Source organism: Xenopus laevis, chromosome 3L (genome assembly GCF_017654675.1).
Source record: "Xenopus laevis strain J_2021 chromosome 3L, Xenopus_laevis_v10.1, whole genome shotgun sequence".
Lineage (NCBI taxonomy): Eukaryota > Metazoa > Chordata > Amphibia > Anura > Pipidae > Xenopus > Xenopus laevis.
The window spans coordinates 61121282-61137147 of NC_054375.1; the positions used below are offsets into that span (position 1 = coordinate 61121282).

A 15866-nucleotide genomic window follows, 5' to 3' on the forward strand; every position below is an offset into this window, starting at 1 on the left:
GTCGGCACTCACTTCTGCAAGGAACCTGAAGATACAAAAGATGGCACTGAAGAGCTTCGCTGCCCTACTCTGCATGAATATGCCAAGGTTAATGCCAGGAACACAAGTCCTAAGGTACGGAGCAGGGAGGGGGGTCAATGGAGGGAAGGGGATTTTTTACTAACAGGGGTTTAGTTCTCCTTTAAGAAAATACAGTCAAGCATTTGGTACTTGATAGAGTGATAGAGTTTATACTGAACCAAATGAAAGGATTTCCTGTTTGCCAGTTGAGTCAAATTGAGAAGAAAAAAATTATGATTGAAATGTGTGTCTATGGGGCAGATTTATCAACATTTGAATTTTAGTTTTTTTAAAGATATTTTTTAAAAAAGATTTTGCAGCTAAAAACCCAAATTGCAGTAGAAATGTGAATTTGAATATTGTTAAATCTGGCCCTAAGTGATCGTCAGTAACGTAACGTCAGGAAATAACAATATCCTTAATTCTGCACTATTTCCAGAAAGCATTATATTTTCGTTTTAAAATACCTGCAGTTATATGTTATCTATAGATCTGTTGCAAGGCTACACTGAACACAAAAACCCGGATGGGTGTTAATAACACATACAACATGCTAGACAAGATAAGAAATGCCTTAAAACAAGGGAGACGTCTGCTTCAAACAAGACTTTTTTTTACTGGATAGATAGAAATAAAATGAGTTCATTTCATTTTTGGTATTACTGGTCTTTTATGTTTTACTTTTTTCCTACGCGCTCTCATTCCCTTATCAGCTTGTAACAAACAAGAAAATGAATATTTATTTGCATTTAGCAAGCACATTCAATTTGGCATATTCAATGACATTTTACATATATAACACTTCACTGAAGGTATTTTTAATTATGGAAACAACAAAAAAAAATCATCAGGCACATATATGCTTTGATGTACATTTCTGCTTCATATGATACAGCAAGCATCCTTGGGAAAGCATTCTTATTGCCCGACATGTGACATGAAAAGCAAAACATTTCCTCAAGGTAATGGATGAAGTGAATAACCATATAGCACTGGTTTTCAATATACAGAACACGTTTTATTACAATATACATCATTTTTAAAAACAAATTGGCAAAGATTCAACCCTAAGCACACTATTATCCATTAACATTACAAAGTCTTAATCCAATATTGGTTCATGAAATTACTTTAGCAGGTAGATTAGTTTAAAAAAAGAACTCCTTATCCACAGTGTTTTGTTCACAGTGCTGTATTTTAAATTCCAGTGGATACAGAAATAATAATGGGGAAGTGTTAAAGGGTAATAAGAGGTAGAATGAGCCTGAAGCAAGTGTAATATATAGTGATGGGTGAATAAATTCTCCAGGCGTGAATTCACTGCGAATTTCCATGATTTGCCGCTGTCGATTAAATTATTCGGACGACCATTGACTTTAATGTGGGCATCAAAATTGATGCGGGTGAATTTCACTGGAAATTCGCAAATTTTTCGGCAAAGCCAAACGGGACAAACTGACCCATCACTAGTAATATATAACAAAAAACAAAATAGGTAAAAAATGTCAAGCTGTCTTGTGACCTGTTAATTAAGTCATACAACTTCTATGCCTCTGTACCATTAAACATGTTTCTATTGGCACTTAAAACAAAATGAAATGTAAGGGCATCTAAACCCCCAACAATTGAGGTAACCTGTCCTTTGAGCATTTTTGCAATCTACAAAACATTTTTAGTGGTTCCTGAGATATTAGCTGTTTTTGGTCATTTTAAGATGCTATTACCAACAGCTCTTTTAGATCAGCGTGCCAGCAACCCTATGGGGCTCATTTATCAATTTTCAGGATCACGTTTTGCCATGATTCTCATAAATTGTGTCTATTTTTTTTTTTGCCAATCACGTGAAAAAGAAAATCATAAAAATAAAAATATTGCAACTTTAAACCATATAAGATGTAGATTGTGGAAAGCATAAAAAAACCTGGACAATGGAAAAAAATAAGCAAAAAACCTTAAGCTTGATTTCTGAATTAATAAATCAGCCCCTAACAGTCTAAGCACTTTCTGTAGTACTAAACCCTGGAGTCGAGATCTATTGAGCCAAAAACCTGGTAAAAGCAATCTAAAACAGTTCATATCTAAGAAACTGCTAAAGTAAGAAAATTCATGAAAATTGCATAAGTGCTTAAAGAAGCATTCATTTAATTCACATGAATTAATTTTTAGTTTAGATTCCATTTAAAACAGCATAACCAACACATTTGAACCAAAGTTTGCTTTGTTTTATATAAAAACTAGCACATCCAGAAACACAGGTATTGTTAAATATTGCATGACAGAAATAGTCAAATATAAACAGAATTTTCCCACACCATCTGCCATTGGCATGTTAGCTTTTATTAAAAGGTTTTTCTATTAGGGAAATATACCAGTTGGCATTCAACTGATAATGTCTTTCATTCTTCCAAAAGGAAGGAATATTGACTTACTGGTTCATTGGCTCTGTAGTCCATATGCTAATACTTTTAATAATTAGCCATTCAATTTGATTTTTAGTCAAAAGGATCCGAATACAGTCAATATTAAAAAGGACTTTTCGATCTATGTTTTCCATTTCAAAGTTCCCATTTTTAAAGTCTCCTAATCTGAGATAAGTTGTACATTTCTTTCCTTTTTTATTCCCAACTACTCTTTCTCCAACCTCTAATGTGCCATGATGCAAAATATCATTTTGACGATCTTCTGTTCCAGTGCAGACTTTTATTTTATTTATTTTGATAGGTTTTTCAAATGCAATATGGTAAAAGTCACCACTTGAAGGTGATTTGGCCCAGAAATATTCTTCTGTGCTACTATATGCCTTTATAGGTTCATAATTTTCAAAAACATTCATATTTGTGTTTAGGCTTGCTGATGGATTATCTGGTATGTCACATGCATCTTCTTCAAAATCATCATCTTTCAGTTTATTTTCTGCCCCTTTGTATGATGAGTAGTATCCCATATGCTGGAAGAGAGATGGCTTAAAACGAATGGCATCCTTTTGAGCCAGAAGGCCTCTAAAATGGATTAGCAACCAGTCGCAAGGCATTTCTTGGTAAAACATGAGCAAAAAATGAGCCAGCCTTGGTAAGTCATTAGAGAGATATAGCTTCCCAATGTATCCTAGTTTGGAAAACTCCAAGGTAACCCAACTGGATCCTTTTCGTGAAGTTATAACCTTTTTAATCGTTGTCAAAAAGTTTTTGGAACATCTAACATCATCCTCAAGCATCAAATAATAGTCTGAGAGATTAGCGCAAAAGTTCAAAAGAAATGCATAGTCCACATTTTGTTTTGATCTGAATTTAACACGGTCATCAGGGTCATTGTAATTTCTTTTTAAACCTTCTAACATGGGGTAGAATTCCATGGGCGTGTGGATAATGGTCAGTTTGCCAGCAATGATGTGATGGGAAAATTTTCGAGATATATCTTGAACAATACTTTCACACCAAGTGGAATCAAACTCTGCAAGGTGAACGACTACCATGATCTCTTTGAGTTCTTCGTAGCTTGACTGTTCAAATATGGATTTTATTGTTTCAAGTAAATAATTTCCTTTTTTCCTTTTAACTGAAGAAAGTCCAATTGTAAGATATCCTATAAAAATCAGATATATGAAAGTTAAAGAGCATTGCAGCAGTCTCACAAATTTACCAATGGACATTTATATATATATATATATATATATATATATATATATATATATATATATATATATATATATATATATATATTTGCTGTCTTCTGCCTTTTCATTAGTGTTTCCCTAAGATGGGCAATAACAAGTACTGTACTACTTAAAGAGGTGGTTCACCTTTTACATTTTAAATTTAACATTTTTCTTTTTAAACAAAAAGGTACAGTTTACTCCCTTGTTCAACATGAGTTCAATGAATAGGGTTTGTGCTGAACATACTTTTTGTATATTTTTTAAAGGTACAGTAAACCTAAAGAATGAGAATGTTATATTTGGTTTTAAATATAATGTACTGTTTCCTCAGAAACTCTACTACAGTTTATTAATGCCTTTGTAGTTGTAGGGACAGCCATTCAAGCTTAAATAGAGCAAAAGATTCATGTTTTCATAGCAGAAAAGCAGCAGCACAATACAAAGGGAGTACTATAGTTTTTACACAGCAAGATAAAACACGGTTTGAATTCTCTTTACCAGTTTTTTACACAACTGTAAAATGAAAACATTTCTCATATGAAATAGGGCTTTTGTTTCAAAGATATAGTTTATTTTTAGGCATTGGATGAGCAGATACAAACATGTAAATAAAATGTCTTTCTTTTAAAAATACTGGACAAATCTATGTTTTTTGCTATTTCTTGAACAAACATGGAAATTGAAGCTACTCCATGTTTGGTTCTTGCAAGGCAGACAGGAATAGATCATTCTAATTCAATGGTCTGGTTGTATTTACTGGTCATCTGTTTAAAAACAAACATATTATTTGTCACTATGGGTAAAATTTGTGACTTTAAATATATTTGGGGATACATCTGAAATGCTGCCATCTTAGAATATGGCCATTACAATATATTAAATGATATATTATATTATGATCATTTGTGCAAACACTATTGTATATAATACAGGTAAAAACATAACTTATGACATACTTTTTCTGGATAATGGCATCCCAGCTAAAATACGATATGTTACATTTATGGAAGAGGACAAATTAGATAAATTCCTTATTGTATGAATATAGCGATCTGAGCCCAGCTGATGAGTAGACGTGTCTCTAAGATGTTTATCTTCTTCTTCCTAGAAAAAAATACGAATAGAATGCAGTATGTATAAAGCAGAAAAATGTGCCATATAATTAGCCTTTTTTTTAGCAATATACTGTAAAATTAATACATGGGAAGGGTTTTTTACTAAAATCCGAATTTATCTCATTTTGAAAGCCTGCTAGTATAATTGCTATATGGAAATCTGTAAAACTACACTTAGGGGCACATTTACTATGGGTCGAAGTAAATTCAAAGTGAATTTTCAAATTCAAAAACTTCGCATTTCAAAGTAATTTTTTGGTACTTCGACCATTGAATAGGCCGAATTTGACTTCGACTTCAGTTCGAATTGAAAAAACTTTGAATATTCGACCATTCGAAAATCGAAGTACTGTCTCTTTAAAAAAATTTGACGTCGACACCTTAAACCTGCCGAATTGCTATGTTAGCCTATGGGGACCTCCTAGAACCTATATGCCAACAAGTTTTTAGAAGTCAAAGGTTTTTTTTTTTAAATCGTTCGATCAATCGATTAAATCGTTCGAATCGAAGGAATTAATCGATCGATGAAACGATTTTACTTCGATCGAATATAGCCATATTCGATCAAAAATAATTTCGACTTCTACTTCGATTAATTGTGCTCCTTACATTCACATTCTCCCATAAGGTTCCGAAAACATATAATTGTATTCCTTTGTATGCCACTCCGCCCCCATTTTCAGGTATGCAAACTATATTAATAGACACCCTTTAGAGACAATATTAAATGCACTTGAAATGATGCTCAGAATGAACTATTTTAATTTAATTTAAAAAATTAATTTTAACCTGGTCTTCTCTCTCATAGGGAAGGAAATAAATTCTGTTTACCTGCTACCTCCAGCCCCCTCCCCAGCATTAGTTATTTTAGTTGGGGATGGAAAACGACCAAACAAACTTTTGCCAAAATAATTCCTACCAAGCACATTGTGGCATGTCAAAATGTTTTATAGAATCAGAAGAACTAAGCAGAAACCCATCATTAATAGAGTCTGCCATCCCAACACCATCCAGCAGGGCATTCCACAACCACATTGCCCTCACTGTGAAGAACCATCTACTCCACTTCAAATGAAAGTTCAGTTTCTCAAGTCTAAAGGGGTGGCCTCTGGTGTGTTGATCGTATTATTTTTTCAGAGAAAACACCAACAATTTTGACAATCTACCCTCATAATTTAAATCTTTCATCCCTTTTACTAGTCTGTGCACTCTCTCCAGCTTATTGATATCCTTCTTAAGGCCTGGGGCCCAAAACTGCACTGCATACTCAAGGTGAGGTCTTGTCATGTCTATGTTACTTTTTAGTCACTTACCAGAACATACTCATCTTCAATGTACAAATTCATGAAGAGCAGACATATGATTAGAACTCCAAGGACTGGTATTGCGGAACGTTTTCGAAAACATCTCATTTTATCAAGGTATCTGAATCTAGTAGTTCTAAGCAGAGGTGCATATATTTTGTGAAGACCTTCACTGGCAATAACTATTTTTTCACTTTTTTTTACTGTTTCATTCTGCAAAATAAAAGCAAAAACAAAAGTAAAATAACAATTGCCATAAAATATCACTTTTTGGTATATTTCAAAAACAAACTAAAGTTGTAATATAAATGTGTTTGAGTAATTTGTTCGTGGGGTTCCAAATTTGCTTTATTTAAGGGGGGCAAGTATAAAAAATCTTTCATACAGTAAATCTTTGATCTTTGTACAGTACAAAAAGCTTCCAAATAAATTACTGTGGAACTATGGAATGTCTTACTATTAGGGATGCACTGAATCCACTTTTTTGGATTCGGCCGAACCCCCGAATCTTTCGTGAAAGATTCGGCCGAATACTGAACCGAATCCGAACCCTAATTTGCATAATTTTTACTTCCATGTTTTGTGACGAAAAGTGACATGATTTTAAGGATTTGGGTTCAGTTCGGCCAGGCACAAGGATTTGGCCGAATCCGAATCCTGCTGAAAATGGCCGAATCCTGATCGAATACCGAACCGAATCCTGGATTCGGTGCATCCCTACTTACCATATCTGAAAACAATGTATTTTATGCAAATAATTACATTTCTCTAAAATGATTTACTCTGTAGTAATAATAATAATATTAATAAAACAGTATGTTGATGGCAATAAAGCTTCATGTATCCATATTAGTGGCAAACAATCATATGGGGTTTATTTAATGTTTAAATGTTTTTAGTAGATTTAAGGTATGGTGATCCAAAAAACATAAAAACCCCTTCCCTGGAAAACACCAAGGTCTCAAGGACTACAGATAATTTAACCCATACAGGTATGGCAGGAACCCGTTATCCAGAATGCCTGGGGCCTGAAGCTTTCCATAATATGGATCAGTCTACTAGAAAATTACTTAAATATTAAATAAAACCAATAAAACTAATAGGCTTATTTTGCTTTCTAGGCACTGTTTTATTATTACGGAGAAAACCTTTTGATTATTTGGCTAAAATGGAAGATGGGAGATGTCCTTCCCATAATTCAGATCTTTCTGGGTAACAGGTTTCCGGATAACGTATCCCATTCCTGAACTTGTATTTTCATTGAACAGTAAAGATTTGTTAAGTAGCGCTTAAAGACACAAGGTGGCAGTATGTGCACTCAGATTACATTATATCCATGGTCAAAGCGGGCTTTATCATTTTTGTTTGCATTGGTAAAGCATTTATTAAAAAAAAATGGCTTTGACATTAGCATATTAAGTGTGAACAAAGGGATCATACATAGCATGTCAATTGCTTAATTCCAAAGAACATTTGTATTCAAATAAAAGAATCTAGTACTTTATATGAAGGAGCCTGCCATATTTACAAATACTTTAATGAAGATGTCCCTTTATAGGATTCCTCATTTTTTGGACCATAAATGTTGGGCATATTTATCAATATCTGAAAATGTAGCTTTGCTTTCCATTTGACTCAGCTTATGGCAGTTTCAGGACCTAAGAAGCTAAGTAGCGAACAAGAATTGAACAGTCCTCAACAAAATACAGACAAAGGGTTAATAAGCTGCCCCCATTTCTCTGCCCTGTTCGCAGTGGAGTAGGGATATATAAATAAATGAACTTATATTCATAGGAAACCAGACCAGATTTACACCCTATGCAGAAAGGTTAGAGGTAAAGACTCCCTCTTTCCGGTAGTCTTGGAAGGCCCTGTGGGTCAAAGTCACCCTACTATGAGTAAGGGTGGGTTCATTACTCTAAGTAGGAATCATACATTTATCTCCCCACCCCCAATGCTTTATTGCAGTGCCCTAAAACAGATAACCTACAGTGCCTCACCTCTAAGTGGTCAATTCTGACCTTTTACCAGAGGTGGGTGAGTGCCCTGAGAGGTATTCAGTGTAGAAAGGGGATACATTTAGTGCCTACCTCTTTCAGGAATGCAGTTCTAGCAATTTTATTTGTGTATACCAATTCTTATGTACCCTTATCGATGAACTACAAGTTCCATGAACTTTAAATATTTGAACATAAATAGTGGGTATATGTACTGTATGTATATATATATTGTGCAGAGAATAGACAGTGGCACAAAAACTGAAGGCAAACAGGATTTTTTGCCATTAATTCACTCCATTTTAAAACATCAACAAAGTGCATATCCGCATATGGCATCAAATATAAAGAACAGTCTTTCTCACAAATGAGATTGTAATGTTCCTGACTATCCCAGAGCCTTTAACAGATTTTCAACCATCAGAAGGTTATCACCCTGTTACTCACAGTTCAGAGATAACATCTCACTATAAGCCAAGCCATGCAGCCTACTTCCAAGTCAGCTTCACTTTCCCACACAGAGCCTTTCTCCAGCCACAGTCACAAGCCCCTTGGCACTCCCCATTTCTCTCTCAAGCTCTCTCTCTCTTTGGGCTAAACTACATGGGAGATTTTGATCAAATTTTGTGGGTAAGACTTTCTCTGACCCACAAAATCTTGTCGTTCCACACCATGCAACAGCACCAGATTTTGTAGGATGCTATAAAATCTGATCCCCATTATGTAAGTTGGATCAGAGTTGAATGTTCATGCATTTACATCTGGCAGTCAATGTATTTCAATGAGAATAAAAGTTTTATCTCGTCCCATGAGAAGGCATCATGCAGCATTCCTTCCGATAGGCATGCTGCATCAGATGGTATATATCCACTGTAGTTAACATATCAGATTTTTCTATTAATCCCATTATATTTTGACCCATGCAACTACAACTACAGCCTCTCATGGTCCATGGCCCCTTGGTTCTCCCTCAGGCTTCCTCTCACACACTGGGCACACAAGCAAGCCCTGTCTCTATATGCATACATACATACATACATACATACATACATACACACATAGACATATATACTATTGTGTCTTTAAAAAAAGTGCTCTATAACGCATGTGTAATTTACTAAACAATGCATAAAGCATCACATCATGTACTACCAATACCAGTCAGGGTCGGACTGGGCTGGCAGACACCGGGAAAAAACCTGGTGGGCCCCGGCTCTTGTGTGCCCCGCCCACCCACCCAGGCCTAGCCCCGTACCCAGAGCCCCGGGCCCCCCATTCCGACCCTTGGCACAGTTAACATTAGTCAGCAAAATGTTTATTAGATATATTCCTACCTTAGTTTTTTAAGAAATTGATCAGATTACAGATGCAACGGAAATCTATCATCAGCAAAAATAAAACCGAGGTCTGCGAGGAAACAAAAAAAGTAAATTATTAAAGCACAGAGGCCACTTAACTTTTTTCTACAGCCGTTGCTCAAATACCAACCTACAAGAACATAAAACTAATACATTAAGCACATTTCTGAAGGTAATGGAGGTGCTGCCAACACTTTTATTAAGCCATTTTAAATGCCTGACAAAAAGATTAATCATATCATTTGTCTACTTCCACTTACAAGCCACACAGAGTTTAAAAGATGCGTACATAAAAACAGCAAGCAATTCACCTGGTTTTTACTCTGGCTATTTTTCTGTATTTTAATAGCTTTTTTTGAATTAATTCCTTTATTGATCATGACAGTGTAGCTGGAGTACTCAAAGGCAAACTTTGATGAAAAACTCATTTTAGAAATAGATTAATAATGTGGCCAGTAAAAACCAATTTTCTCACATTTAATCTCCTAATCTATTTTACATTATTTCCCTGGGGTTTTCTGGACTTCACAGATACATGACTCTGTGCAAATAATCAATTATGCTGGAAGAAGCTTGTGAAGGTGTTGCTTGATATATTTGAAACTTCAAGCTTCCCAGGAAAAAAAGACAGTGATTTCCTTTTTAATACAAGGGAAGCTATAGGGCATTTGAATATTTTTATTAAATCACTTGGACAGCACATTCCTGCATTTGAGTCTAAAGTATTACATAAAGCCGTCTATAGATATAGGGCAATCCGATTCAATGTTTCTAATTTATTTCTCAATTAAACCATATTACACTCTACACAGGAAAAGGCCCTATTAGTTGGAATCGATATAGCAATTGAATATATTTTGATACTTTTTACATATTGCAGGATTTGATGTACAGCTGGGGATTTTTCCTTAAAATGTTTTGACACGCGTCAGATTTTGACGCCAAAGGTAACTTCATTTTCGCTTTCGCCTTTCATCAGTCATGTAACATTATATTACCTAGTATTTCTGATTCCTTACGTTTACACATAAATATATGGTTTATTCATTTTAACTTGGGATACAAAGCACTCAGATTTTATGTGTTTAGATTAATTATTAGTTGTGCCTAGTAGTTAGTAAGCTATTAGCAATATATAAACTATAGATTGTATTTTTGGTTAAAAAGCAATAAAGAGTAGTAGTAGTAGTTACCATTACCAGTCGACCAGAGTTAATGTAAAAAAATTAGACGTTTTTAAGAACCTGGAAAAATATGAGCCCTTATTTTCTTTTGAAAAGATAGGAGTCCTCTAACAATGTAGAGCAATTGTATAGCAGTATACTAATGAAACATGAATGTGAATTGGTCTTCCCATTGACTCCAATGCAATTCAGCACATTGAGGGGCAAATTCACTAAGCGCCGAAGCGCCAAACGCTAGCGTTAATTCGATAGCATTGGGCATTTTCGTTACTTCGCAAATTCACTAACGAACGCTGGCGTAGATTCGCTAGTCTTACTTCGCACCCTTACGCCTGGCGAATTTTCGCTACGGACGTAACTACGCAAATTCACTAAGGCGCGCAGTGTACTGAACGCTACCTTTTACGCTAGACTTCCTTCGCCACCTCAGACCAGGCGAAGCGCAATAGAGTAGATAGGGATTGCTTCAAAAAAAGTCAAAAATTTTTTCTAAGTCCCAAAAAACGCTGGCGTGTTTTCTACATTATGGGTGATAGGCTGAAAAAGATCGAAATTTTTTTTGGGGCTCCCCTCCTTCCCCCCTACATTTCCTGACTCATGGCAACTTACCTAGACAGTGTAGGGCAAAATAAAATTTTTATTTGATGTTTTGAAGGTTTTCTAGGCATTTGTAGTGATTGTACGTATTCCTCCATTGAAATTTGAATTTGGCGCCGTATGCAAATTAACCATCGCTAGCGTAACTTCTCTTCACTTAGCGAATAAACACTAGCGCAACTTCGCAATCTTACGCTACCCCTGTGCGCAACTTTGGATTTTAGTGAATTTGCGGAGCGCTGGCGAAACTACGCCTGGCGAAGTGTGGCGAAGTGCGGCGAATCGCGGCGAAGTTGCGCCTGGCGCAACTACGAATGTTAGTGAATTTGCCCCAGAGACACAAAGCAAAACATGCCATATTCATTCACCACAGTCTACAAAGCTTGGAAGTTAGGGAAAATGGTTTATTGGTAGCCCCAAAGCTGAAAAAAGGTGACACAAACAATTTAGTTTTTCACAATGAAAAAAACACAGACTTGCGACAAAAGTCAGATTCTTAAAATTTTTCTTGACACACGACAAAATCGATGTTCGCGTCAAATCAGTTTTGCGAATTTCTCACAGTTTGGGAATTTTTCAGTATGAAAAGCCACAGATTCGCCAGTCACTTTTTAGTTAAATAGACCCAAATAGGTTGGTTTTGCTTCCAGTAAGGATTAATTATATCCTGGTTTGTATGAAGTACAAGGTACTGTTTTATTATTACAGATAAAAAAATTGAAAACATTTGGAATATTCTGATAAAATGGAGTCTATGGGAGATGGCCTTTTAATGATTTAGAGCTTTCTGTATTATGCGTTTCTGGATAAGGGATCCCATACCTGTATAACTGATGTTAGTGAACCATAATTAAGGGGAATACTTTAGGGGAGGTGGTAGCTTGGTATCCAGATATCCATATGGACATAGAGTAGTTGATATCCCATTCAAGCATTGGCTCAGTCATATACCCGTTGCTTATAGAAAAAGAAATGCCTGCGCAAAATGTACAAAATTAATGTAATGTAATGTAAAATAAATAAGCAACATCCTTCCCCTGCCTGTCACCACTTCTTATTGTACAGAATGGAAAATGCTCTGTCTATGGCTGTCTATGCCAGATGACAAAGACTTGGGATGACTGAAGCGAATATTTCGGTGTATTGCTCTTCAGTCACTGGAGCATCTGCCAAAGGCCAGCTAGTTCTCCCTGAGGGCACAGTGGGGTTAAAAATGCAATGTACGGTATCACCTGTACCTTAAGCCTTAAGGGAAAACAGCCAATAACCAAAATCAGTTTTAGTTGATTCATCACCTTTAACATATACAATAAGATCAACCTAAAAGTCAGCACCTTCACTGAATCTTTTGTAAGTTGTTTGCACGTCCCACTGTGTTCACATGCACAGGTTTTGAAATTTTCAAGTCATGGACAGCACTCCAAAAATGGACCAACACAGCAACGTTTCAGGCCTACATTGACCCTTTGTCAAGCTATATATAATAAGTTATATAAAATGTAGATGTGTGTGTCTGTGTGCAAGTGAATGTGTGCTCCCATGCATAATATATGGCTACACTTACCAGTGCCAAAGAGTTTAACTCCATCAGAAGAACCATGTCAGTAATCGCAAGTTATGTGTCATTAGAATAATAAAAACAATTTCTCCCGTCAAATTCCAGGTTATCCTCATCCAACATCTTGACTTAAATACATTATAAATGCTTGCTAAGAGCCTAGTGGGGTTTTGAGCCTGAAAATCGAAGCTATAAGTCTTATCAACGGTTTTGCATGCATGTGCCCTTGACTTGAAGACAGGTTGCATGTTATTTGCAGTAGCTCTCAAAAAGTTCAGAAAACATGGCCACTTTCAGATGTTCATGTTCCTGCAATGCAGTGATCTTTTCAGTGTCATTTTTGGTTTTTTATATTTTCCTATTACGAAAGTATAACATGGTACACTGCTTATTTTTGCAAAATTCATCTTCATTGCTATTTGCCTATTATCAGCCTGCACAGTAATGTACACTATTAGTCCAGATACTGCAGGAATTCAAAATGATAACAACATAGGGGATTTATGTGTATAAACACATATGAATATTGCAATTTACATTGTTATATTTAAAAACCTTGGATTTTATTGTGAGTGCAATAACATGAAGGCATTTGGCAGTGGGTGAATTATTGTATTTGATTCCTGAATTAACTCATTTTTCTGCATTAGGCTTCTTGCAATCTCCTTGTGCCTAAGGTGCCCATCAAATATGCCTAGACTATACGTTCTCCTGGTTGGGTTTTGCTGTGCCTGAAACATTCTGTGTTTAGGCTGTCTCTAGCTATTTAGGTACTAAAGTATGATATAAGGATAGCTACAAAGAAAGCCAATTACCATCTTTCTATCTCATTCATGTGCTAAGAAAGAAAATGCAGAAGTATATTAATGTTTCTTTTCCATGACTTATTATGTGTTCAGTCCATGAAAAAAGCCTTTTGGTTCCAGCAAGCTGACACGTTATGTTACGCAGAGATTAATATTATGCTGCGTGTACTTATGCTTCCCGTTGATGCTATTGCATACATTCTCACAGCAGTAGATGTAATAAAGAAAACATTTTGACAATAATAATGTTGCTAAGCTAAGATTGGAAATTGCTCTTCATTATTTTTTATGGCAGCGTGAAACATTATTCCACAAAATCATACTATGCATTACCTTGTTTATAAACATGCTGCAGTTCATAGATTAATCCACTAACAGCAGTTAAAGTACGTGCTGCACTGATGTACGCTGGAAGCAAAACAAATCTACATTTCCATATGATACAGAAAAAAAGCATACAAATCAGCAAACTGATACAGCAACATTTAGTGGCAACAAGTGGTTTATTAGTAAAGTTTTCATCTTCTTATCAGTTATTTATAAGATCTCAACATTTTTCACAGCACTATTTAAACTGGCAAAATAGGTGCTAACAGGGTTAAAATGACTTGCTATACCAGCCACAATTAGAGCAACCCTGAGATGGCACAGATCTGCATTCCACAGTTATCCCTCGTGGCTCATTGGTTGATCTTCTCCATGATTCTATAGGGACTTTGCATGCCGAATATGTCTTGGGTTACTGTCAATGCTCAAAAAGTACGAATGTGTAATTGTAACGCAGGAAGAGAATAAGAAGCTTTAGGGACATGGACCTTCAATATCAGTGTGAAGTTTAAAGCATGGATATCCCAGTTAATATTAGCTTCTTTAAGGCCCTAAAGAATTAATGTCAATGCATATAAACAATATACTGTTGTATAACAGTATAATAACTGTTGAGATGTAATGTAGAAATATCTTAATGTGCTTTAAACTTTTGCTTCTGTATCAGAGAGTGATTTAAAGGGAAAAAAGCTAGAAACCAATGTGTCTAATAAAAGGTCATGCAGGCAATCAAGATGAAGCGTATTTAATTTCAGAGTTGGACTCAACATTTAATGACTACAGAGATTTTTTATTTGCCTAAAAATGTATGGGACGCACACGTATAGCATAAAGACGATATGGTATATGGTAAAAATAAATATGGCCTTGACAGTGAAAGCTACAAATTCTATTTAAGAGTTTAGCTGTTTAGCCAATATAGTCTCAGCATTTTTGAATGTCTGTTGCCAAGTTCATAAAAGTGACATCACAATAGAGATCACTACCGTAGAAACAAAATTACTGATCAGTAAGATTAATATTTATTAAAATGGTGTTTGGAAATCATATGATAGATGCTTTACAGCAGTCAAGCCTGATAAAGCCACAATTAGAGCAACCCTGAGATGGCACAGATCTGCATTCCACAGTTATCCCTCGTGGCTCATTGGTTGATCTTCTCCATGATTCTATAGGGACTTTGCATGCCGAATATGTCTTGGGTTACTGTCAATGCTCAAAAAGTACGAATGTGTAATTGTAACGCAGGAAGAGAATAAGAAGCTTTAGGGACATGGACCTTCAATATCAGTGTGAAGTTTAAAGCATGGATATCCCAGTTAATATTAGATTCTTTAAGGCCCTAAAGAATTAATGTCAATGCATATAAACAATATACTGTTGTATAACAGTATAATAACTGTTGAGGCCCATCAAAGAGCTTCACTGGATCTCTATGCTACATATATCAATGAATGTCATGAACAGCAGCTACCTGCTGGGATTTCCAGTGGAACCTTTATAGGCAAATAGGGTCTTTATTTGCCTTATGACTAGTTGGGCAATGTACCTATTGATCACAATATTGTGCAGGTGCATCATATTCTGTTGTACCAGGAAATTACAAAGAGGTTGGCTGAGACGTTGACACACCTTACAACACAACTCTTGTTAAGTCAGCAATATAAAACAAGTAATTAACATAGAATGGCCAAAGTTGAATCTAGAATAGTGTTAGTGTGGCAGAGATGTATGTGCAAAAACAAGTCATTTCAGGGTAGTACCAATGGTTGTAAGTGAGCATCCACCCACTCAGAAAGGTTCTCATTAAGTAACCCAAAGCCCAAAGCCAAAAGCAAACAATTTGCCTCCCAGTGGGTGGTCTCTGCTCCTTATGTACCTCTAATGTATCTCTTTAGACTAGGC

At 35.7% G+C, this 15866-nt stretch overlaps 1 protein-coding gene across 2 annotated transcripts in view; it reads right to left on the reverse strand.

The window, feature by feature from the left end:
- Positions 1 to 461: 461 nt before the first annotated feature.
- Positions 462 to 15866, reverse strand: part of mgat4c.L (MGAT4 family member C L homeolog) — a 71765-nt gene continuing 56360 nt past the window's right edge. Inside the window, exons 2-5 of one of the 2 annotated variants that reach the window (XM_041586298.1) lie at positions 9466 to 9538; positions 6144 to 6347; positions 4672 to 4819; positions 462 to 3642 (exon numbers count right to left, since the gene is read on the reverse strand). In XM_041586298.1, coding sequence (XP_041442232.1) covers positions 2486 to 3642; positions 4672 to 4819; positions 6144 to 6242 — 1404 coding nt within the window. In that variant the 5' untranslated portion in view covers positions 6243 to 6347; positions 9466 to 9538 and the 3' untranslated portion in view covers positions 462 to 2485. The remainder of the gene's footprint in view (positions 3643 to 4671; positions 4820 to 6143; positions 6348 to 9465; positions 9539 to 15866) is intronic. The other variant, XM_041586297.1, reaches the window with a different exon arrangement.